The 27,653-nt window shown below is 31.8% G+C and overlaps 1 protein-coding gene across 1 annotated transcript; it reads left to right on the top strand.

The window, feature by feature from the left end:
• On the top strand, positions 1-3,707 carry LOC104889990 (hypothetical protein). The gene is made up of 5 exons (XM_010675342.4): positions 1-759; positions 2,222-2,313; positions 2,914-2,971; positions 3,159-3,224; positions 3,333-3,707. Exons 1-5 carry the CDS (start codon positions 430-432, stop codon positions 3,453-3,455), a joined length of 669 nt encoding a protein of 222 aa, XP_010673644.2. The 5' UTR covers positions 1-429; the 3' UTR covers positions 3,456-3,707.
• Positions 3,708-27,653: the final 23,946 nt, after the last annotated feature.

Raw genomic sequence — 27,653 nt, 5'->3', positions numbered from 1 at the left:
CCCAAAACGTTGGAGCCCTCTTAACCGTCCAGGTGAAGAAAGACAAATAATTTGGGAAACTGTTAAACTAATTTCAACCATTTTTTCTTCTCTAGGAAAATTTGGACCTCATAATTTTTTCTGGTCATCACTTTTTAATTGAAATTTCACGACAAAAAATCACACCCTCTCCTGTACATTCAATTCTCTACCAAATCTTCAATTCCAAAATTCCAAACCTTTTTCGTCCTAGTACATATTTGATATTTCTTTCTCTAAATTTAATTCTGAATCTTCAATCTTCAACTTTTTTGAAACACCCACAACCTGTTTGTTAAAATTCCCCAGTGAACATCATTTACTAATCTGATCATACTTTCAGATTCTGAACATCTGGGTGTTTTTCATTTCCTGTGAATTTAATTGGGTTGTAATTTGTTTGTAACAAAAATGGTGGGAACTTTCTCTCTCCTGAGTTCCCCTGTCATAGATTCTGCACATACTTGTCCATGTATTTGTTTGGATACTATGAATTCATCTAGTATGAATCTCAAAAGCAGTGGAGATTTTGGATTAGGCAGAAAATCAATGGATAAAAAGCAATTAAGGAGCAGGCAGATTGAATCACTAGATTTGAGTAGTTCTTTTGTTGATCCAGGGAAAGAATTTTTGGGTATTGTGAATAAGAGGAGCTTAAGAAAGCAAACAAAAGTTAGAAGCCCTGTTATTGTTAATAACCTTGGAGGGCAGTATGAGGACAATTTTGAGGATGTTAAGACGGTAACATCTTCAATTTAGTGTTCTTTTCATAGATTATGGTGGTTTTCTTTTGTTTGTTGATGTTAATATTGAATCTTGACTCATGCAGTCGACGCCGTTTTATTGGGATTAAGGCTTTGTTGTTGTTTTTATTGATGTTCATATTGAATTAGATTGACACTGCAGAGTAGATTTGTATGATCAATTAGGTGGCTATGTGTTGTTTTGATGTATGCATGTGTAGCCATAGATTATGCAGATTTTAGTAAAATTCAGGTTGTTTGTGCTGTGGTGTTGTTTGTGCATAGAATTTGCTTCTAGTGTAAAAACCTATAGGAAAACTGAAAAAAATTGCCATCCAATTCTTTGTTCTAAGTTATTATGTTTCATTTTGGACATGAATTTTAGGCAATATTTCTCTTATTTAGAAGTCTGAGGTGGTAAATAGGCATAATTCCACAGGTTCATGCTGTTCTCTGCATCAGAGACATTAATTCATTTGTAAATTATCCTAGGTAAAATGTCTTCAAATTTTGTTTGTATTATAGAGGCTATCATTGAAGTTTATGTAACAGAATCCTATTTTGCCCTTATTTGCTATAAAGATGCAATTTTTGGACCATGCATCCTCTTGGATTCGTGGTCATGCTGCTTGCAGAAGACTTGCTGCCTTAATTTGTGACATTGCTTCCTTAGTTTGTCTCAAAATCTCCTTCACTTCTTTCAATTCAAGGAGGTATTAGGTGGAGTATCCTTTAGTAGTTATATACCTTGACGGCCGTTTGGTAGTTGGTTATAAATTATGGTAATGGGAATGAATTTGTGTGTAAATTTGTGAAGAATATCATTGTCCATTACCATGGTAATGCTAATTTGCGAAAAATTGTCTACAACAAGTGTATGTATACAACAGGAAATAATTACCTCATGTCAAATTTTAGTCACCCCATAATGAAGTTCACTTTTATGTGGTTTGGGTTACTAAAGCCTGTTGTACTATAGTGTTGTTGTATAGAAGACCTACAGCGGAATAATTTATATTAACATGACCTCAACAATGCCTATATAGAGGATTCTGCCGAGGGTAAGGTAGGGTTTGTATATACACAGGCTTGACCCTAATATAACAATTAGATCTTTCCTCTGAAACCTTGATGTGAAATCGAATACCACAACCATTGATTACTTCATAATGAATAAGAAGCAATGAACCATCTTGTTTTAGTCCTTGTAGTTCAATGCCATAGAGTAGTGAATCTTTTGTCTCTGCTATCGGTAGTAAACATTGAAGGCGTGATTTGATCAATATTGTCAATCTTGCTTCAAGCAAACTCATGACTCATCATGTAGCATATAATTACCGTTCAAGTAGATAAATGTTTAATACTTTTCTATATTGCTGACTAACAACAATGTTGTTACTTGTTCTCCGTCAACTTCTCTATAATTTGCTTGACAAAGATACACTCATATTTGCTTGCAGCAATTACTCAATTATTTTACTTACAAAGCTTCAAGGACTGTTCTAAACCAGCTTTATGAGATGAACCCTCCTGAATATACATGGTTCTATAAGTAAGTAGATAATTATTTTTGCCAGTTTTTAGTTAAGTATATCTTTTACATTTTACCTTGTCACTAGATGCTAAGTTTTATGGCAAAGTAACGATAGACTTGGCTGGCTTGAAAATGTTTAGAAGAGCCACTCTTACTGATTGGTGTTTCATAGTCTTCATGACAATCTTAAATTCTTTCCGTCTCAAAAAGTAACTTTTGTGATATCTGACGACTGACGCACATGGCACACATTGAATGCTTGGAGAAGTTTTTAATGGAGTTTCTGTTTGGTTATGGCTGACAATGGAACAAACCAAGCATGAAGTCAGACTTCAGTTTCTTTGTCTGAACAGAACATGGTTATGTTTATACTTGTCCGCGATGATTCCCAATTATATTTTGGATAGATGACATAGTACCTCCTATAGAACATATTTGGAGCTCTTAAATGAGACAAATAGCACACTATGGGACCATGGTAGGGTATTCAATTCTAAGGGGTGACTTTTCACATCTTGTATGCGTAATTTGCCGACATCTTATGGTAATTTAGTTTGTGATCGTCTCACCCAAGATTTGGTTCTTCAACTTTAATGAACTTGGTTTTTATCTATGCAGTTTCCTTGTTGCTAACAAGCCTGGGGACGGGAAGGTCTTCATCCGTAAACTTGGAAAGGTAAAGTTTCTAAAGACATCATGCTATGTACAATATTCATTTCTGAACAAGTGCATTGATCTCAGAATATGAAGCACAGGCTTAGGACCAACAATGCAATTAACAACCCCCTTCCCGCCTTAAGAAAATAGAGGGAGTGAGGGACCAAGTGCCAAGGGAATCGTACTAAATCTGTTTTGAATGACAGGAAAAACAAGAGCTTGCAGAAAGAATAATGGTAACACGCCTTCATCTCTATGGAAAATGGATTAAGGTGCGCTACTTACCCCCTCTTTCTTGGTATCCTTTTGATACGCAAGGCTGACTAAATTGTTTCGATAATATTTCTTACCCCTTTTTTCTTCCCATCATTTTGTTGTAGAAATGTAACCATGGTGAAATATATCAGAACATATCAGAAGAAAACTTGGAGTTGATGCGAGAAAGGCTACTGCAGACCATTATATGGCCTTCAGATGACACAAACACAGAAAAGATCGGATGAACATCCGATAGGCGATAACATCTATTTTTCGCTATTCTATCTGGTGTCATTTTATCTTCATTAAAAAGATGAAGATGAACAACACAATGCTGCATTTTGTAGACGCTGTTGTATATAGTATTGGTTGTTTTAGCCTTTAGGTATATTGTAAGAAATTTTATTTTCATGCTCACCTTATTAGATTGTATTAAATTTTAAACCCAAATGATATTTCTTCAGGTTTTCATAAAGTCTTGTTTGTTTTGGTTGAAATCTTTTTTGGATGTGCACATTTTTCTTTGCCTCATGATTTTGGTTTCCTTTGACCCAAAAAGCTGAAGAAGAGAATTTTGCGTCATTGTTTGTGTAAATTGTGATGGTGGAGTTGGAGGGGTTGCATAGATTGTGCTTTTTATTTTTATGTTGATTACATGATAATATAATATTGATTTGGGCTAAACTTTTCTTTTCTGTTTGTTCCCTTTCGTTCTTTTGTGGTTGGAATGAGGTGAGAACACTGAAGGTACTAAAGGAACAAGAACCACTACTACTAATTTATCCGCTAATATATTTCCGAAAGTTCGAAAGCTAACCGAAAATTCGAAAGCTACGGCTCCGTTCGTTATCGTTTTTTGTTTTCAGTTTTCAGTTTTTTTTTTAAAACTAAAAACTAAAAACTGGAAACTAGAAAAAGTGGTTTTCACTTTTCGGTTGTCAGTTTTCAAAATCATCATGTTCCTAATAAATTTGATTAATTTTTTATTCATTATAAAACAATCCCACTAGTGGCATGGAAAATTATACAACTGCCTAAGGCTTTTGGGGGCCTTAATGTAGGCAATCTGTATCACCGCAATTTAGCTTTGCTGTTTAAGTGGCTCTGGAGGTTCTTAAACGAACCAGACTCTCTTTGGAAACAATTGGTGCAAACCAAATATAAATATGGGGCTGCTTTCACACTTGCAAAATTATCACCACCAAAATCCGGTGGGCCATGGCGAAACATCATCACAGCATTATTTAGAAACGAGGCCGCCAAAAATCTAACTCTCCACAACACGAGGAAACAAGTTGGTGCAGGCTCCCACACTCTTTTTTGGGAAGATCTTTGGGTTGGTGACAGCACGCTTGCAAACCAATTCCCTCGCCTATTCAGACTCAATTCCAATCCACATGGTATGGTGGACTCCTTTGGTTTCTGGGAAGGAAAAAAATGGTTGTGGTCTTTCAACTGGAAACGGGAATTTCGGCCCATGGACGTGGATGAATGGCTGAAACTTCAACTCCTTCTAGACCGGGTTGTTTTCAATCCTCACCAACCGGATTCGTATGTATGGGCTCCTCACAAATGTGGGATTTTCTCCGTCAAATCCTTCACATATGAATTAGCCAAGTCTGATCCCACTTCTCATCAAACCCATTTCAAGAGTCTATGGAGAGGTCTTGTACCACATAGAATAGAACTATTTTCATGGTTCGCAATCTTGAATAAGCTCAACACAAGATCTAAACTCGTCAAGCTTGGTGTAATCCCCCTCTCTGAGGCCCAATGTGTCCTATGTGGCAGCGCCCTTGAATGCACCAACCACCTATTCATCCATTGCTCACTAGCAAGAAACCTTTGGGAATGGTGGGCTGGAATTTGGAACTTTCATTGGGTTCCCCCTCTCGAGTTGCAGGACCTATATGCTCAATGGTCTCCTCCTTTCAAAGGTATCTTCTTCAAAAAAGTGTGGCTGGCAATATTTCCCATTATACTATGGTCCCTTTGGAAGGAACGGAACGCTAGGATCTTCCAAAACTCTCCCTCATCTCTATCTCAAATAAAAGACCTCATCCTTCTTCGACTGAGTTAGTGGATAAAAGGGTGGGGCGATCCTTTCCCCTACAATGAAAATGACATTTTAAGAAACCCTTCATGTCTTCGGTGGTGTCACAACGCCTCAGAATCAGAACCACCGAAACCTTCCCCCATGAGACTATGGTCCCCTCCTTCACCTTGTGCTCTCAAATGGAATGTGGATGCATCCTTTCATCCACAATGGCAAAAATCTGCTATAGGGGGAGTCCTCAGAGATAAAGATGGCCACTTTAAATGCTTATTCTCCTCACCCATTCCTACAATGGAGATCAACCTAGCTGAAATTTTCGCTATTCACCGAGCCATAAAAATTTCAATGGGCTCCAACCTCACCAATGATCTCCACTTGATAATTGAATCCGACTCCGCAAACGCGGTCAAATGGTGCAACGAGGCCTCTGGTGGCCCATGGAACGTGCACTTCATTCTCAGTTTCATTCGATCCCATATCTCTACAGGGGCAGGCATTTCCATAATTCATAGAACTCGGGAATCCAACGCAGTTGCAGACTGCCTTGCCAAGCAAGGGCTCAGCAGATATGATGACTTTGTAGCGTGGCTATAAGCCCCTTTTCAGGTTTTAGAAGCCTCTAGCTGTTTTATTTGACTTACATGTTCATGTATGAGGGCCTGGGGCCAGTATCTTTGTAATTGTCTTCATCTTTTGAAGACCATGGCGTTTTAAGCCTTCTTTAATAATACAACAACTATCAAAAAAAAAATATATCATATGACTTTGAAAATCAAAAAACCAAAAAATAGAAAACCACAGTAATATCAAACGGGCCCTAATATATTTCCGAAAATTTGAAAACTAAAAATCTTGGTTGTGCTATGAAAGCCAACCTACAAGTTTTTTATTTTTTGAAAAGTTTACATTTTTTTAAATCAGAAACCAATGGATTATTGTGTCTATTCTTTACATGGTTAATAACCCTAATAGATATATCTAAGGAATCTTCTAGAGTAGCTTTAGAGAAAAAGTGCTTTTCTTGGTTCATAGATATATAGAGGACAATAATATAGATGATACTGTATTACAAATTATGGATATATTCTCCTAAGACTTTTAACAGTGATATCAAAGAATTTTTACCATTAGGTCATGTTTAGCTACATAGAGGGAAAAAAAATTATGAAGTATAAAGGATATGTAGACGTAATTATGTTGCCCAAACTTAGATGTAAGACGAGACTTTGGAGGATATCCTTTTAAAAGGAATTCTACTTGTTTATGTTTCTACACTTTCTAATAACTATATTCATGATACTTAGTGTTCGTTTGATTCGAGGTAGGAAGAAGTGAAGTTGTTTTTTCTTAAAGTTTCATTAATTTGCAAGTGACAAAAGTTATTTGGTTGATCATGGTAAGAAGAACCTTTTATGAAAACTTTTACATAGGAGTCCGGATCCTCTAGAGTTTCAGTGAAACTCTATAAGGTAGAGTTGTATCTGAGTCATACATTTTAAAATCAATAATGGCTCATATTGATGAAAGGGAAAGATTTATGGGTGAATTTTGATGAGATAAAATAGGAGAATTTTCGGAAAGAAAATATGTGAGCCATTGATTTTTTTATTCAATGGTTAATATTGCTCAAACTCTACCTTATTGAGTTATTTTACAACTCTAGAAGATCCAAATACAAGTTTATGTAAGTGTTTCTTACATATTGCAGGAAGTAAAACTTTTTAGAAAAAACTACTTTTTTTTTCTAACTAAACAACTTCACTTTATCATCTTACTTCATCTTGATCAAATAACTTACCTTAATTTACTTTTTATATGTTCATATATTAACCAAACAACTTCTTAATGTGATTTATCAAGGTGTAGTCATGTAGATATGTTATACTTTTTTTGTTTCGTTTTAAATGCAACAAATAAATATTTTATATCTCACAAATAATACCTTTTTGTTGCATTTAAAATGAAAAGGAGGAAGTATGTGACTTTGGTAAAAGAAATAGTTGGAAAAACGAAGTTAGTTGATTAGTACATATTCCTTGATCTAAGCTAAAAGAATCTAGGAAGGTGTAAGCTAGGAATGTAAGAAATTTTTAGAGGGATTTCTTGTTAGTTGTTACTGCAGTACTTGTCGGATGCTGTTATTTTTGTTTCTCCTATAGGTTGTACTCACCTAACTCACCTATTTTAACGGCCCGTTATTGGCGCTATATAAAATGGGTTGAGCTTGAGAGAAATGATAAACATCTAATTGCTAGATGTTTATAAACATCTAGCAGGGGTAAAATTGTCAATATACATGAAAAAAAGTTATCAGTCAAACAAAAAAGTAATCTCGAAAATTGGGCACTGTCAGAAAATTTCGATGCTAATATATGATGTTCATGCTACTACAACTTGTGTTCGTGTAACTATAACTAGTGTTTATGCAACTAAAAATAATGTTTATGTATAAACAGATTGTGTTCGTATTTTTTTAATTGGACACTGTCAGAAGATTCCGATGCTAATATACAGTGTTCATGCTACTAGAACTAGTGTTCGTGTAACTATAACTAGTGTTTATGCAACTCACACTAGTGTTTTGTATAAACAGATAGTGTTCGTATATTTTTTTTACATATCTAAATAAGAGATAGAGAAGAGAAAATAAAAATATGATGAAATTATATCAAGATGGATGTCTATTTGTAGAGAATAAAAATATATGAATATGGTATATTTTTATTTTTTCTAAAATATATTTTTTGAGATATACAAGTTTAAAAATTGGAAAAAGTAATTTGTTTGGATAAACAATATAGTGACATGTGTACCACTCACATGTTGCCACATTAATGTTAGATGTTTGGCAAACATCTAGCAATTAGATGTTTATCATTTCTCTGAGCTTGATTAGGCTAAACTATATTAAGGTCCCGTTAAGCACTAACGTTTTAGGTAGCGGATATAGGTTGAACATGGTTAAACCGCTACTTGATAATTGTGTGAGTGTTTGATAAAAAGGTAGCGGTTGTAATAGCGGATAGAGGTTGGACTAGCGGTTGATTAGCTTTTGTAGAACGTTATATTATGTAACGTTTCATCCATGTAAATAGCGGTGCAAATACAATGTTCTCGCCTACTGCTATAAAAAGCTCATTGTCTCATTAATTAATAGTACCTCCCTCTGTTTTTAAATATAGTGTTCATTTTTTCATTTATATTTGTCCCAAATAAATTTTCTATTTCTTATTTGATTTATTTTATAGGTTAACCCGACACGATCCGATCATAATTGGATTAATTAAGGTTGAATATGAAAACAACACCCTTTAAGTGTTTAAGGCCCGTTCAGTATCATTGTAGGTTTCTAATTTTTGGTTTTATGAATATAAAAGTCATACGATACGATATAAGAGGCATAATAAACTTAAAATTAGTCATACTTATATTATATACTTTAATTAAAACCGACAACAAAATAATGATAACTACTTTTTCTAATTTTCATATTTCGATTTTTAAATAGAAAACGATAACGAACGAGTCCTTAATTTATCGTCATTGTAGTTTGTGAGAGTACGACTTGAAACTCCATGTTTAACTTTATAGGTTAGGTAATCAAGCCCATCTTCACTGAGTTTTGGGCTTCCTTTCCCTCACATCCTTGTAGGACCACTTCACCAATAATATAACACTCTAGCTTTATGTATCAGATTTTAGTTGGCTAATGAAATTCATCAAACTAATAATCTGAATCTGGCCTTGGAATAAATAAGTAAATGATTGTTATTGTTTTTTGTTGTTTTTGAAATGATTGTTATTGGTTTATTATATAGATTCCAACACAATGAAAAGCCCACGAAAATTATTATAATAAAACAAAAATAATTTTGTAAAAGCCTAAAGTTAGATAATTAAGATACCTTAAATGATTCTCTATTTATTTTTGAGATCATAAAGTACTTTGGATGCAAACTTTGAACGTTTAAATAAGCTAACACCAGTATATTGAACTGTAAAGTTCTATAGTTGAGTTGCTAATTATTTTTTTTAACAACTTCGGGTTTGTTTTTCCCAAATTATTTTCAGTTCAGTTCAGTTGCAATCAGTTCAGTTCAATCAGTTGTTTTATGTCGAAGAGAACATGCCCTTAGTTGCCAATTAACTATTTATAAATTTCGCTTATAAAATCCATAATTAAAAATAAATCTGAATTTTCAATCTCCACTCCCTCCCCCACCTTCCAAAAAATAAATCACAAAATTGGAGCTTTTTGCAAAGTAAATGTGAAAGATAAGGAATAAATGTTGCAGATTATTTACGTGAAAGAAACAGTATGGACTATAGAGAAGCACTGTTGGGAGGATTAGTGGCAATGTTGCAGTGGTCACAGTATGTCGATAATAATACTGACAAATATACGTTGATAATATTAATTGTATATTCACTAGGTTAAGAAATTTCCTCAAATAATTACTAAGCGATTAGGCAATTTACTGATCTCTTATGATAGGAGAATCTACATGTAATACCTTTTAAATGAAATGAAGTACTAAGGCCTGTTCTCCCCAACTTATTTTCAGTTCAGTTCAATTCAGTTGAATTCAGTTCAGTTCAATTCAGGTCACTTCAATTCAATTCAGTTCAGTTCAGTTCAATTCAGATCAGTTCAGTTCAGCTCTTGACAATACTTTTACTCTCACATATCACTATTCATTTCAGTTCAGTTCAGTTCAAATCAGTTCAGTTCAGATCAGTTCAGTTCAGTTCAGTCCAGCTGTTTTATGCCGAAGAGAACAAGTCCTAACAGGTGTGTTCGGTAACGGTAGGTGTGGTGGTAGCTTTTAGTTGTGAGAGTAGCTATTGGTTGTGCTGGTATATATTAGTGGTTGGTATGTAAATGTTAGTTGTCTTAAGTAGCTATATAAGATATATTGATGTTCGGTAAAAGAAGGTGCCAAAGTCGTTGTTTACAAATAACTCATTAAAAACTCAAACGAAATTTTAATGTATAATCTCTACACCGCTAAAAGCTACCGAAAAGCTACAAATTGTAACTTTTGACAAGCACTACTAAAACACTACTTATATCACTAATACTACTACCTAACCAAACACTATTATTTATCGTAATCAGTGTTTTGACTAAGTTAAAACACTAAAAGCTACTTCAAAACTTATGTCGAACACGGCCAAAAATTAGTGGGAATAATCTAAGTATTGGACGATCTTTTTAAAACAGACTCACCTTTTAATTAAGTGTCTCATCTCTTACTTTACCACTTATGCACATTAATTTACCTTAATAAACAAACTTAAACGTTGAGCTAGCCCCCTCCAAATTACCTTCCCTTCATTACTCCGTCTCTCCATCTCCATCTCACTTTTCAGTTTCCATCTTTTTTCTATCTAACTCACCGCCCAAATTAAACTTGTGGAACTAACAATTCGAACCTGGACAGAAAATGTGGGAGTAAATTTAGGTTAATTTATTACTCCTTGAATTTTCTTCTTTTTTCGGTGAATTCTTGATTAGAAATTGAAGTATGTTTTTGTGTGTAACAAAAGAGAAAGGGGGAAGGAGAGGTTAAAGGGAGAATGACATTGAAGAAAAAAGAAGGGAAAAGAAAAACGTGAGTAACGACCATTAGCATGTGAGTGATTATACTTGCAATTGCAGGTTATCGACACGTAATGACTTAATGGCAGGTTATCGACACGCTTAATTCAAACATAGCAAAATGAAAAAAAATAGAAATTCCTATGAATTTTGAGTTTTTAAAAAATGGAGCGTTACTTACCTATGTCGGTGTCCTTCTAGGTAAGTAGAAATTTCCATAACAATTTAATTCCCCGAATTATCAACTAAACAATTTAACCAATTTTTCATAAATTTGATTAAGTAATTTATCTCCTATGAATTGCAATTTCATGGAAATTTTGACTTTCCATATAAATCAAACAACCATCTATATGTTGTTAATTATATACTACACGACCATGTGATAGAAAGAATGTAAAAGGATGCATGTAATGATGTACTCCATGGCATACAATAGTTTTAGCTATTCTCTTGTCCCTCAATTTGACCAATAGTTTTATGATACCATTTAATTATTTGCCTTTTTTCTATATTTGCATGTTTTTCTATTACTATGTAACATTCAAAGCTAATTGTATGACAATATAACATTTTAAGTATTTTTTAAAAATCTTTTATTAATTTTTGTTAGACTAAATTATAGCTTGTGTATATTAACAACGTGAGATACTCTTACAAAAGAATCTCATGATGTGGTTTTTAAAAATATGTAAAATATTAATTTTCTTAATAGAAAAAATAAATAGTTCTTCAAGGGCTTGTTCTCTTCGGCATAAAACAGCTGCACTGAACTGAATTGAACTGAACAGAAATGAATAGTGATATGTGAGAGTAAAAGTATTGTCAAGAGATGAAGTGAAGTGAACTGATCTGAACTGAAAATAAGGTGGGGAGAACATGCCCTAACACAAAGTTAACATGTTAGTCATAGTAACTAATTTCTCCATCATCCTTAGAAATTACCTTAATCATAAAACAAATAAAGTACCTAAATAAATAACCCTAAATAAGATTATATTGAAAAAAATCATCCATCTAATACAATAATTTTCCCTCTAAAACAGTTCATTGACGTGTTTTTCATAATAAGTAATATCTCTAATCCAATCTCAATTTCAATCTCCACATCACCCTCCAAAAATACCATAATTAAAAAACAGAGAGAATAACAAATGAATCACCCTTCCGATCGAAGACGTGTTATTCATATTAAGTAACATCTCCAATTTCAATCTCAAGTCTGTTCTTCTCAGTTTATTTTCAGTTCAATTCAGTTATGAACAATACTTTTACTCTCACATATCACTATTCATTTCAGTTCAATTCAACTGTTTTATGCCAAAAAAGAACATACTTCAATCTCAATCTCCACATCGTCTTCTAAATTACCTTATTTAAGAAACAGAGATCGAGAGTAACAAATGAATCACCCTTACATAGATATATTGAACAAATCCACCCATTTAATCCAAAATTTCCCCCTTAAAACATAAACTGGCTGATTTCCATATAACAAAAAAAATACCTTAATGGAGTCGATAAGTTTGGTGAGTAAATCAAGATTTTAAAGTTGGGTATCCAATATGATAAGATATGCTTACACAAAACCTACCATGATTTTTAATCATTTTATATAAAATGTACTACTATACAATATAAAAATATAATAAGATACTATGTCACATATATGTAGGGACAATAATATTAATATTACCTAAAATTCTCTATTTCCCACATTTCTCCCTCTTTTTTTTCTCTCTCTTTTCTCTCTCTACATCTCTCTTCTTCTTCTTCTTTTACATCTCTTCTTCTTTTAGGGTTTAATTAAGTTAGATTCCTTACAAAAGTTTCTGATCACAAAAACCCTTCTTTAATGGATCTATGCTTCTTCAGATAATGTTGTGTCCAAATCATCAAGAATTCTCTGAGAAAAATCTACCAATTTTACAACAATTACATCTTTAAGTTTACAAAAAGGTTTGTCTCCTAAAGAACTTCTCTTTAAACCTGCTTTTTTTTTTCTCATCTTTCAAGAAAATGTTATTTTCATAAAAAAAAAGTTTTCATTTTTTACTTTTTGTTTTATTTTGATTTCTGATCATATATATATGTATATAAATTTGTTTTCTTTGTTTCAGTTTATACAACCCAGAAAAAAAAAACACAAAAATGGCACCAACAACAAGTAGAAGAAGAAGATCAGAAAATACCCAGAAAACAACAACAACATCAACAACAACAAGAAGAATTATTACAAGAAGTATTTACAAGAAGGAGCAATTATTATTACTTAATCAAGAAAAAAAATCACCCAAGAAAATATTATCCAATAATTTTATTGGAGAAGTAGAAGAAGAAGAAGTTTGCAGTAATAATAAGAGCTCAAAAAATGATATTTGTTCAACACCAAAATCAGACAAGTATAAAATACCAGAGATTGTTACTTGTCCACCAGCACCTAAGAAGCCAAAAATTGATAACTGTTTAATGCAAAAAAGGAGATCAATTACCTTTTTTGCACATCCTGATTTAGACAAATTCTTCATGTTTGCAATGAGAGATATCAAGGTTTGAATTTTAATATCCTTACTTTATATATATAGTAGTTTCTATTTATATAATTAGTGTGCTTTTTAATTAGTTTTTTCTTAGGGTAAAAACGGGCGAGGGGAATTAAATTAAATCAAGTTCCGCCAAAGTAGTAATACCTTCGAGAGGAGGAATCGTACAAATACAGATGAGCTACAGTATTCCCCGCTCGGGTGCACCGTGCTTTTTATTAATTCATAGGGTTAATTATCAGATTAATCACTAGTTTTTTTTATTAAATAGTGTGAATTAATGAGGTTTTAGTAAAAACTCTTTAAGGTTAAGGGTTTTTTTTATTATTAATTATTGTTTTAACATTTTATAGGAACTTTTTATTTATATCAACTGTCAAAAAGGTCACAATCTTACTGACCAATGATAAATCAAGCATGGTGCTTGTTTTTTTCTTCTTATCTTATTTTGTTTTTTAGTGGAATTGTAGTGATAGTGAGCTTGAAGAAGAATCTTACTATGTAAATTTATTGGTGTGAAATTGTAAATTTTATGTTTGTTTTTTTCTTAGCATAATGTGGTCAAATCAAAGAAAGCAAAATGCTTTTGATCTTCTTTCTTTGTGCTACCCATACTTGTTAATTGTTGTATGAATGCTTATAATTTCATCTTTGTCACTTTATTTTTCCTTGCTTTACTTTAAAGTTTTATGATAGTCCAATATGGTGGTTGGTGGAATGTTATTTGAGTTTATATTGGGCAAGAATAAAGCTAATTTTGGAATCAAATTATGCCAAAGCTTAAAAAAAAGATAACATGCTATTTATTGGTTTCAAAATTAAAATTCCTTTATACCCTCTATATGATCGTTTATTTTGTAAAAAATAAAAACTTTGATCTTTTACCTAGTAGCATATCATATATTATGTTGAGAGTGAGGGATAGCCTAGTGGTTAGATAGTTAGAGCTTTTCTTCCGGTTTCAGGAAATTCTGGATCGATTCTCACCCTTGGCAAGTTGGATTTCCCCTTTATTCTCTCAATTTGTCAAATTTTGAGTAAAATGATCATTTGATGTATACTCCTATATATTAAGGTATATTTTCTTGTTCTAACTCGAATTTTGGAGAATTTTATATCGGACTTTGATTTTGCAAAATGTGAAATTAAATTTTACTACCCTATCAAAAAGTCAGATAACACGATGTGTAGTCCGTAGTCCAATTATTCTTTTATCAAAGTGATTAGTCAAATTCAAATACTAAAGAAAATGATGATAAATTAGGTAAAATATGAGTGCGAATTTGCCCACCGTACAATATGCGTCAAGAAGCTAAGCATATATATGAATCTATGTCCATTTTCCTCTTTTTTTGATCAATAAAAAGTGCCTCCACATTCCATTAAAAGTGACCAAGTCAAGAATTTCAACTTTTTGGGTGTTCAATTGAGAAATTCTTAAGTAGCTTAAACTTAGCTTTTACCATCCCCACATAAGTTGCATTTATTTATCAAATTTATTATTGTAAAAGTTTATGTTGATTATGATTTATAAGAGATCTGGTGATTCACCAAACTACCTACTCTGTATTAAAACATAGTTCATGTTTCTATTTTGGGAGTTAAATTTTGAAAAATTTAACCAAATACTCTCATTAATGTATATATAAAAAAACATATTCATGTCGGGTCTTGCAAGATTCGCCACAATGTGCACATTCATAACATCATATATTTTTTACTAATACGAAAGAGAAGATATTGTAGGTCAAAGATAAGTATCAAAGACTGACAAAAATAAATCGCAACTATATTTTGAGACGAAGTACATATATTTTGTATTAATTAGACAACAACTTATGCTTATTAAAGCCTAAATTTGAAGGTAACTTTTTGATTGCTCTAAATTACTACTAAGAGTATGTACAATGGGGCTCTCCAACTAGCTCTCCAACTAACTCTCCAAGGAGAGAGAAAATGGAGAGCCACCTCTTACCCAACAATGGGGCTCTTGGGTGTGTCTTGGGTGTCTCTCCATGGAGACACTTTGCCAAAGGGCTCTTGGGGAGATACCATTTGGGTTGATGGAGAGATGGCTCTCCAATGTGTGGGACCCACTTTTTATTTGTAATTACTTCAATTTTTTTTCTTCATGCAACCATTTAATGATCTTTTCTATAAAAATTAAAAAGAAATGGTAATAATTATTATGCCAACAAGTATAATTTTCCTTTATCTATAAAATGAGCCTAATATTGGATATTTAAAAATTAGTTTTTCATGTTGTAGGTTAATCCTTCATTCCATGCCAAATTTATAAAATTAAATATTAGCACTCATAATTATATTGTTTTTTAAAAATTCTACTTTGCTTAAATTATGAAAAAGATTAATTTGTAATTATATTTAATTTACATGAATAACTTAATTTATATAACTTTGATCATAATATGAAATGAGGTTCATTTATTGACATGGGGACCACAAAATAATGAAAAGTTGAATGGAGAGCTCTTTAAAGGGTTTTATTGTTGTTGGGTGTTTTTAGACATGGCTCTTGAGAGTAGCTTGAAGAGAGAGAATAGGAGAGAGAGTGTGGAGAGCTAGTTGGAGAGACACCAACCATTGTACATGCTCTAAAGAAACGTACGGCATGCACATATCATATAACCATGGAAGCCACGCGCCACTTTAAACATGTGTCTCAAATTCACATCTATGCTTTAGGACGGACGAGATAAGCTGTCAATTGATAGGCGGGCACATGATGCTCTCAACGGCGCGTGTCAAAAGATATGTAAAAATGACGCGTGAACATATATTCGTAGACACTTGTCATGTGTATCGAGCTGTAGGTCGTAGCTGAGTGATGTTGGCATTACCTCCGATCTCAATTCTCAAATCGAATGGGATCAAGTTTTATCCGTTACAAATTTCCCGTACTTGCAAGTTACAAGGATTTAAGGGACTTTAATTTACCTAAATAATAAAAAATAGCGTTCTTTACATGTATCAATCAGAGGTGATTATGGCTCGAGCCAGACCAAGCCTTAAAATTCCCATTGGTTGGGTCAGTTCGGGTCAAAACTTTGCATCAGGCGCCCGCTATTCGGGCTAAAATCAGGTCGGCGAAAAAATTGTCTAAAAGGTTTTTTTGGCTTACCCAAAGCAAAAGATCGGACCGGTCCAAACCCGGCCGCCGGCCAAAAAATTCTATCCAAACCCATCTAAAAATCGGGCGGGTCGGAGACTCGGAGTTGATTAGCTCTAAGATCAATACTCTAATATGCATGATATACACGCGCTACGTTAAACTGGTTAAAGATAATATTGCATATACAGGAATAATTTCCCACTAGCGCAAACAGCATGATTTGTAAAGATAATTGTGATGGATATACACACACTATTGCAAGCAGCATGGTTTTGTAAAGATAATTGTGATGGATATACACAACATAACAGTCAATTATTCAATCAATCTGCCTCCTAATTGGACCTCTTAATAATTTCTTTTTCTTTTTTTATTTTCTTGGGGTGGTTGAGAAAAAAGTAAATGGAACAAATTAGAATAATTCCATAAACTTTACTGAACGTGTGGGACATGGTAGACATAATGTATATAATTGGTCTTCATTTTTTAAATAATAATATGATGAACTATAAGAAGACAATAGTAGAACTATACATATATAAGCATAATGCATAATAGTCTCACTTTTTACTTGTTATATTTACCAGTGTATTATAGAAAATTTCAGTTAATAAATAAAGTAGTGTCATACTTTATTTAGTTCGTCTTATTTTTACTTCGATACTTAATAAGAAAAAATTAGTTCAGATAAGGTCTAATAAAGATTAATGAGGTCCAATATTTCGTAGAATTTTTATTCAACAAAAATAAAGTTTAATACATTAATAAAATAAGGTATAATAAGTTCAAATAAGGTTAAAAAGTGACTAATAAGGTCCAATAAGTTCAAATAAGTTAAAATAAAATGAAATTAGGGCATGTTCTCCCCAGCTTATTTTCAATTCAGTTTAGTTCAATTCAGTTCAGTTCAGTTTAATTCAGTTCAGTTCAGTCCAATTCAATTCAATTCAGTTCAATTCGGTTCAATTCAGCTGTTTTATGCCGAAGGGAACAGGCTCTTAGTTAAAAAAAATAGTCGATATAAGTGAATCCTAATTAGTACTTCCTCTGTTTAGAAATGAGTGAAACATGTCTCTTAAAAATTTCCGTTCAAAATGAACAACTATCTATATAAATATATTAAAAGACGTTCCTTAAAAAAAATGGTGTCACGTAACGCTTTCCTTAGAGGTGTTTTACTTTATCTAATCCATGTATAATTAAAAAAATTAGAAATTGCGTATAGTATAAAATTTGATCCCGTAACCTCAAGTTACTAGACCAAGTTGTATTTACTATTAACATTACAAATACAATATTATTAAAAGAGGTTTTTCCGTACCCGGACCATAACCCGAACCTGATAACTAGTTTTTTTTTAAAGAAACCTGATAACTAGTTAATTATTAAAATAAAGTTACGGGTCACAACAATAATAGTGGTTTGGTTATTTTAATATTAATGTAGGGGGTGTCTGAGTCAGAAATAGGTTCATAGCCATCAATTAGAAGGGAATCCAAGGAAGAAGTGGCTCGTGCGGGTTGTGATCATTGTCATTGTTAGTAGGGAATCTCAAGAAATACCTCATCTTTTTTTCCTCCTTTTCCTCTTAAAGTCATTATCATTATTTCCTTGATCATTATGTCTTCCATCTATTCTTGTAGATATAGAATTTCCTAATTCTATGCAGGGGTTGCACCAGAGTACATTAACTACCAATAAATTAGTTTCCATTCTTTGCATATGTTCAGAAATTTACTACTTATTACTTGCTATATATGTCTGTTGATGGTTATATGTGTGTTGTGTCTTCACGAAGCTAAGGCAATGGTACTCTCTAGTGGTTTTTTTTATCCATATTAGCTATCAAGGCAGTACAAAACAAAATACAAAGAAGGAAAGGGAGATTTGGACCTGTGATCTATCGTTTACAACACCTCAATTTTAATAACTAGTGTCAAATGACCAACTCAACCAAAAACTTAAGCTGATGTTGGAGTCCCAGAAATAGTTTAATAATATATCAGGCCCCCTTCACGCGAGAGCCCATTGGGCATGAAGTGTGGATGCAACACAGGTCTCCCTCATACTTGATACTAAATATTCCACTTTAAAATGAGGGGGTGGATGAGATTTGGACCCGTAAGCTTTATGTCACGTTGACTCTGATACCATATCAAAGGCCAACTCAACCAAAAGCTTAAACTGATGGTTGGAGTCTCAGGAATAATCTAATACTCTATCAACTAGGTTAAGACATTCTTGGTGCAATGGCACTTTAGTTACTTGAATGAGTATTTGATTTGAAAATGAGGTTTTTACTTGGTTGAAAAGTCATTGTTTTAGGTTTAATTAGTGTTTGTTTGGTGATGGACCAAATTTTATTTTCTATATGACAATGTCGAAATCTTAATTGATCAATACCATAAGGCTGGTTGCATGAGTTAGAATTTTATCCAGGGACATTCATTCACTGGATCTTATTTCAATCGCTGCAATAATTTTGGTATGAAATATGAATTGCTAATAGTTCGTGGAGCTAGTGGTTAATGCACGGTAGTATGATAACAACATAATTGTATGCTCATAAGAGCTATGTAGTATGGTAGTGGTGGTGGTGGTGGTTATAGACAGTGGCGTATCTAGGAATTTACTCATGGGGGTACGAATACATAAGTAGTTAGACTCGTTAATTTTTTTTTTCAAAATAAAGCTTTATTAACATTTTTTTCTCCCTAAGTTTAAGTAAGAACTTAGATATCATTGCTAACTATTTAAGTGTTCAATGTTTCAATTTAAATAACCAGATCTTTAAAATAAGTTGTTCAATATAAATGAGGAAATTTTGAAGGAAAAAGAATAGAATAAGACAAAATTATTATTCGGAGCTTTTATTTTGTGGGCTTATGAATTTGTAGTTGCAGAGTAAGCTTACTTATATTTTTAGTTTCACACTAATAGCCATAGGCCCATAGAGAGTAGTATATAGTAAAAGTGTTGAAAGATAAATAACATGAGTCAAAGGGTAAGTAATTAAAAGCATAAAAAGAACTTTGTGGGGTTTTGAACTTGAGACCTCCTCATAAATTCATGGATCTTTCTTTTCCCTTTTGCTACCAACAAGACAAACCTCAACTTATTGATTTGTTTTCATTATTTTCCATAAATAATGGGGGTACAGCTGTACCCCTTGTACCCCCTCTAGATCCGCCCATGGTTATAGAAGATTATAATGAGAGCGTTGGAGTGGTTGTGAAGATTATACGTGTCAGATTTAAACTTTTTCACTCGTATAAGTGAAGGATACTTTTTAGTACTCTTTATATATTGTTCCAAAGACATAGCTTCTTTCATAAGTTTTAAGGTTCGATCAGTTAAAATATGTCATGATAAAGAGTAAAAGATCGTTGGATTTAAGCATTATTGTACCTCTTTCACTCTTTATTTAAACAAATCCTTGAGTAGATAAAGAGACAGAAAATACACTTGAAGTGGTATTGTATAAGACTTACGCTTCTAAAATTTATAGACATGTACTCATATTTTTAAGATCATCATGATTCAATTTCGAATAGCTATCCACTTTTTGTAGCTAGGTGAGTTATAACTATGTTTCTTATAGAACATTATCAAAATTTTGTGTTATTTTAATATCAAATTAATCATAATGCTTTTATACTTACAAGTATTTTAAATTTAATTCATATGGAAAGAAACAAAAGTTGTAATAGAAACTAGTAATAATAATGATTTTTACATATCATAATATCGCACGATTAATGATTTACTGAATAAAAGTTAAGAATTACTACAAGCAAAAAAAAGTAAAAATAATGAAGAGACAATGTTGCAACGATTTCGTGCAAAAAGAAATGAAGAAAAAAGATATTCGCTAGATTTGGTTTAAATAGAAATTAACTCTTGGAAACAAAAATATCAAACAAAAATTAGATAATGTTCTTATCATATTGTCCCTCTAGGAAGACTAAGAAAAAAAGTGCGTATTCTTTTTCTTTCTTAGGAAATAAAAGTTGAGTGCTCAATTATAAATTAATATAAACTAATTATATGTTCTTTTTCTTTCTGTTAGTAATTGTTAGAAATTAAAACTAAAAAATTCATTAGATTATGAACATATCCCAAAAAGAGAGTTTTATGCTTGATGTTATCTATTTATCTTGATCTCAGCCTCATGTCACGTGAGCTAAGCTAATTTAGATTTAGACTCTAATATAACATTATGCACACAAACCTAGTTTAGCCCTTCTTCCATTTCCCCAAAAAATATTCCAGGTTAAAATTATGGTTCACATTGGTTGCTTTAAAGCTCGAGACTATTGGTTATAAAGAGGTGGTCAGGTGGATTCTATAATCCATATATTGGACATAATCCCCCACAAGTCCACAACCTATATGTAGAGTGTACGTAGACCTATATTTAGTATTCACTGAATCAAAAGCTCATAAGAGTATATCATGAAAATATGGTGCGAGAATGAAAGTTGGTTTAGTGGTTGTAAAGTCCTCCTTCCATTTTTATAATAGGGGATTCGATTCTCATTCTTTGTACAATCCGATTTGCGTGGACCCGGTTCATACTAAAAATAGTGTGGACCAGGCCCAGGCACGTGACCATAACACACCCTATATCACTTTAACATACACTATATCACTTTAACATACACTATATCATTGTAACATACACTATATCATTTTAACACACACTAAATCACTTTGACATACACTATATCACTTTAACATACACTATATCATTGTAACATACACTATATCATTTTAACACACACTATATCACTTTAACATACACTATATCACTTTAACATACACTATATCACTTTAACATACACTATATCACTTTAACATATACTATATCACTTTAACATACACTGTAACATACACTATATCATTTTTATATACACTATATCATTTTAACATACACTATATCATTTTAATATACACTATATCATTTTAACATACACTATATCATACCAATATACACTATCATAAACTCACGTGATATGAATCGGGTGCACACTAATTAGTGTGCACCAGGTTCATATTAGTTTTTTAATTCTTTGTAAGAAAAATCCTCAATTTCCCTCCTTCCTTGTAATGAAATTCTTCTTACCTTTTTAAAAAAATGTATTGGCAAAATTACACCATAAATCCGAACTTTTTAAAAATGTAATCTCGTATTAATCCAAAAAAAATTAATTTACCATTTTATAAAATTATATATATATATATATATATATATATATATATATATGCTTTTCCGACAATAATCACAACTATCAATTATTTTAAGATAAATATGTGGCACATGTCTTCTCTAAATGATTTAGTGACCAGAAATAACCAATAATATAATAGGTCATATAAATATATGACAATAATGTTGTTAGTTGCACAAGAGAAAAATAATAATAAAATGCAGGAAAACATAGATAACAACACTTAAGCACCAATGTTTAAACAAATCTCTTCTCTTTTGGGAACATCTAAGAAGGAACCACATATAATTAGTTTATATTGGAATAATAGTATAATACATAGTTAGGATTATTTTCAATACAATATATAATTGGGAAAATTCTTGTGAATATTTCTCCTTTATATCTAGATAGTTCTAAGTTTGCATGTATTTATTTTTCCAATATTTATACCAAGTAACCATACTTATTGTAATTTGTACATGATAAAATTTTGGGCATGTTCTTGTGAATATCCAAAAGCAAAAGTCTTAGCTTAAAGACCTTCATTTGCTTTTATGTGAAGTTCTTTTTCAGGGAGAAACTGTGAGATTTATTATAAAAACGCCATATGAAATCTATAAACTATATCTAATATTCTCCCTAAATAAGAACATATTTAAAATCTCAAAAAAAAAGTTCATTTCCAAGACATTTAAATAAAAGTATACTATAATTCGAGTCCAGGATCATGGTATAAAAGTCACTATGAGAACATGTCAAGTTATAAGACGACCTTTCAATTAAAGAGTACATCCATCATAATAGATGATACTATAGGCTGTATCATTATATTCACATGATACTAGAGCCAGCGCGACAAGAAAGTCACATGTTCAAATCTCATCTACCCCTTTTTTTTGGAATATTTAGCGTTAGGTGTGAGGGAGGTCTGTGTTGTATCCACACTTCGAGCCCAATGAGATCTCGCATGAGAGGAGGAGGATAGAATATGAAACTATTGCTACGCCTCCAACCACCAGCTTAAACTTTTGGTTGAGTTAGTCCTTTAACATGGTATCAGAGCAAAAGTCCTTTGACATGATAAACCGTATCATTATATTCATACATCACGTGGTCTGGTGTACCTGTTTTGCACTCAAAACTCGTTTCATTTTAGAATGATAGATGGAATTTCCACCATATTACTATACACTAAGAAAGACTTTCATCGCGAGAGGGATAGCTAATAACAACTCTCATACTAGGAGACAAACAAATGAAAATAAGCAAACTACACACGCTTAATGTAAATATATTGATGTATAGCTAAAGATTAAGGTTTTGGCCTATTTCCAGCCAAATAACACCTAAAAACTAATATGCCCTCCGTCCTATAATATAGTGTCTACTTCATTTTTGGTGGGTCAAACTTCAAAATCTTTGACCAAATATTCTCATTTGTATATATAAAAAAATATACTCATGTGGAATCTTGTTAGATTCGTCTCAATGTGTAGTTTTATAATATCAACTTTTTATATTTTTTATCAATACGGAGTTGAAGATATCAAAGGTCAAAGTTACGTCTTGGAGACCATATAATAAAGAAACAAACACTATATTATGGGACAGACGGAGTAACTCTAAAGAGAGTGGAGAGATGGAAAGCTTAATCACCAAGCTCTTCAAGTGGATATTTACGAGTTGGTTCCACTTATTTAGAGGTTTGGTATCTAAACTACTTCATCCATATGCACTTTAGATATTACATTTATGTTAGTTAAACAATTTCACCATTGTTTACTCTTCAAACAACTTTATTTTTTTATACAACATTTATATAATGATATTAATCAAACAAGCATTGAGTTTCAAGCTAGCGAGTCTAGTTAGGAAGTCTTAGGCTCTGTTCTTTGTGACTGAATTAATAAAAAACCAGTTCAGTTTAGACAAATTTATTTCAGTTCAGTTCAATTGAGATCAATTCAGTTCAGTTCAGTTCAAATCAATTCATTTAGTTTCCTCTCACAGTTTTCATTATTCATTTCATTTAAGTGTCGTTCAGACTAATTTAGTCCAAAAAAACAAAGCCTTAATTATGCATGTCTACCGTACCGGTGACATAGTAAAGATTTGGATTTCTGTATCTTTGTTATTACCAACTTGATGTAACATTTTATAATTTAGAGAATAACAAAGTGGGGTTACCCTCATGCATTTATTTACATTTATGAACTGAAAAAAGAATGCATGAATACTTCTAAGTTGTTTTATTGTACGGAAATCTATTATCTTTGGAATCCAACTTATGCTTTTGTTTTTCTTTAGGTATCAATTTACCAAGCCAAGATTCACAATCATTCTCAAAGTTAGGGCCGATCATAATATCTGGTTATTAAAGCTAATTACGACTTACAAGTACTACTAAAATTGGCCTTATTAGATGTTGAACATCCTGAGTATTTAGAGTTCAAAAGATTGGTTAAAGTTTACTTTGAATTTGCCTATTGATCACTTTCACTAACTATTGTCTGGGGTAATTACAACCATAGAACTAAATTTCTATAACATTTTTAATATGCTAGAATCTTAGTGGTAGCTTACGTTATAGAGATTAATTAATAGTCCACTAGAAATTAGCTAGCATCGAAAATCCAAATGATAATATATAAATTAAGGGTTTCCATAAATTAATTATATGATAACTTTTTTTTATATGGCACTATAACGTAGCTAGTTGGTCATATACACTTTTATGTATTATGTGTAATATTATTATAATCAGTTTTCGAAGGAATTAACTACACAAACGTTGTGTTAGTTTTTTTGTCCAGGAATAGTTGTCGTCAATTTTACTTCAACATTAAGATTAGGCTATAGATATATAAAACAAACTTAATTAGATCTCGTGCATACTAACTTATTGTGTACGGAGCTGGTAATTGATATTAATTTCATATAGTGAGTTGTATAGAGATATAGTGAAATTGTATACAATATAATGGATCTTTAGAAAACATATAGTGAAATTATATGCAATATATAGTAGAGAATTTAATTTCAATGTTTTAACATGCATAAAGATGTAGGTTATATATATCGTGACATGTGTTTTAACATATAGAAAGATGTAGTTTATGCATGATATACGGTAAGTGTCTAAATGTTATAATGAGTGTTTGCGTGATATAGCGAGTGACTGAATGATATAGTGCATGTTCATAAATGATGTAGTTTACACATGATATAGTATGTTTCTGAATGATATAGTGAGTTTTTGAATGATATAGTGGGTTTCTAAATGATGTAGTGGATTGTTTAGAAATGATGTTTTTGTATGATATAGTATGCTTCTGAAGATATATATAGAGTTTCTGCATGATATAATGGGTTTCTGCATGATATAGTACTAAGTTTCTAAATGATTTAGAGATGGTTCATAAACGATACATGCTTTTGACCTAGTGTACGTACACCAATGTTAACGTAAACCAGGTCCATGCAAATCGGTTTGATAGATATATAGGAAGAAATTTTAATGAGAACCAACTCTACAATTAGAAATGAAAACCAATTTCATTCTTTAATAGTAAAGCAACGACATACTAACGTATACTTTATATTGATTTAATAATTAATATCCGATTATGTAACCTTTTTATACACATTTCTTTTCACTTTTAATGAAGAAAACATCTAAAATAATTTTTAGTCTTTTTGATAAAAAAAATGTCTTAGATAAGTGTTTTTTTGAATTAATTTTAAAAGTAAGTAAATGACTAGTAAAAGTAAATATAACATGTCAAAAAAAATTGAAATTGTCGTAAAAGTAAAGAAATTGAAAACTAGTTTGTGAAGTTGCATAATTACAAATATGTTCTGATCTTAATGGGACTGAAAGCATCTAGACCATCCGATTTGATTATTTAAGGGCCAAATTGGTTCTTTTTATATTTAATGAACACTAAGTAGTATATTCATTTTAACTAATAAGTAATTCATTTTGACTAAAATGTAACTATTTTTTCTCTTACGGAGCCAATCTTCTAAAGACGTTGCATTTTAGTAAAAAGGATTAACATGTAGATCTTAATAACAAATTACATTTTAACTATGATGTAAATTTCTATTCAATTGTTCTCACAATGTCACAAAATACAAAATTAAGAATGTGTCTGTTTTTTTTAGCAATGATATGCCATCAATTAAAAAAAAAAAGTTCTCAATGTTATTTTTAAGTTTGAATTATAGGCAAAACTAACCAATGGACAATACAAAATGATTCATTAAATTTAAGCAAAAGGAAAAGTATATTTTTTTGTGAGGGAGTAGAAAAGATTTATATGACACATACAATAATACATCCATATAATGTAAATGGTCGAAGATAATGTTATTAAAAATATGCGAACAACAACGTAATTCTGATATTAGAGCTTTAGTAGTCACAACCAATCAAATTTGTCACTTAAATATTCTTTTTATTGGTTAGTTATAGAATATCACAAAATTTATTATATAGATAATACATGATTTAGGCTCTATCTTTTAGAATAAACTAAATTGAACTAAAACTGTAAGATAAACCTAACTCAACTAAACTGATGAATTGAATGAAAACTATGTGGAAAAAAACCAAGGCCTCAAAGTTTGAAGCATATCTATACAAATATATCAAAAGGCGTGCACGATAATATATACACGCCACGTGACACCTCTTTACTCCACTAGAATTGTCCAATGTGTACATAAATCATGTCAATTAACAAAAGTAAATTTAGCTTGCAACAAGATTTGAACCTATGACCTTTATACATGACACAAGTATCATTTCAACCAACTTTTAATCATGCTTTACGTGTCCATATTATTATATTTGTGTCTTATAAATGTTGAATTTTCCTATATATATTTTAATGAGAACGGGGAAAAAAATGTATATCAAGTTCGGAAACAAAAATATCAACCCGGGACAACGTTCGATCCCATATACTAGTTTGAATTAATAAGTTAGCAACAAAGCTAGATGAGATCTATTATTAGCTTATTAACACGGACACCTACTATTTACCAATAAACTAGACGTGCATCCTCTATGGATTAAACTATTCTAAGAACTTATGGTGTAGTAAATATGCACAATAATAGATTACTCCCTCCGTCCCATAATATAGTGCCTATTTCATTTTTGGTGGTCAAATTTTAAAATCTTTGACCGAATATTCTCATTTGTATATATAAAAAACATATTCATGTAAAATCTTGTTAGATTCGTCTCAATGTGTAGTTTCATAATATCAACTTTTTATATTTTTTATTAATAAGGAATTGAAGATATTAAAGGTCAAAGTTACGTTTTGGAGACCGTGAAAAAAGAAACAAGCACTATATTATGGGACGGAGGGAGTATAACATACCAAGTGGCCATTTTTAACTAAGTAAGAAAAAACAATTGTCAGTAGAGATTCTTGGAATGAGGGTTGACAAAAAAATTTGGCAATTGGGTGTTCAGAATCAGATAGGAGCAGTGAAAAAAAAATTGCATATGGATTGATGTCTTTTTCCTAAAGTTGCCGAATTCCTTTTGTAATACCAATGATGTGAAAATGTAGTAAATGTATGTTATCAATGCAAATGCTTCTTTAGCTTTAATGTTGATTATTATTAAATGGTATGTGTCATAGGAAACTCATCACCAGCTTTTCTAGAATCCGAGGTTCTCTTTGCTTCTTTAGTAAGGTCTTTGGTATAGTATTTCTTTGGCTTTTGGGTCAAAATTATTACCAGTTTAACTGCTTAAAACTGTAGTAATTGTGTCTGCTGGGGACTCAGGTAGGTCCGTAGGTGCACTTGTTTTGTTTCAGTCATTCAGTGTGTTTTTACTTTTTACCTAGGTTGCATGAATTATGCAGGTATA

This window comes from Beta vulgaris, chromosome 4 (genome assembly GCF_026745355.1).
Source record: "Beta vulgaris subsp. vulgaris cultivar EL10 chromosome 4, EL10.2, whole genome shotgun sequence".
Taxonomy (NCBI): Eukaryota; Viridiplantae; Streptophyta; class Magnoliopsida; order Caryophyllales; family Amaranthaceae; genus Beta; species Beta vulgaris.
The sequence above is the reverse complement of the archived record's forward strand: the minus strand, read 5'-3'. Positions and strand labels throughout refer to the sequence as shown.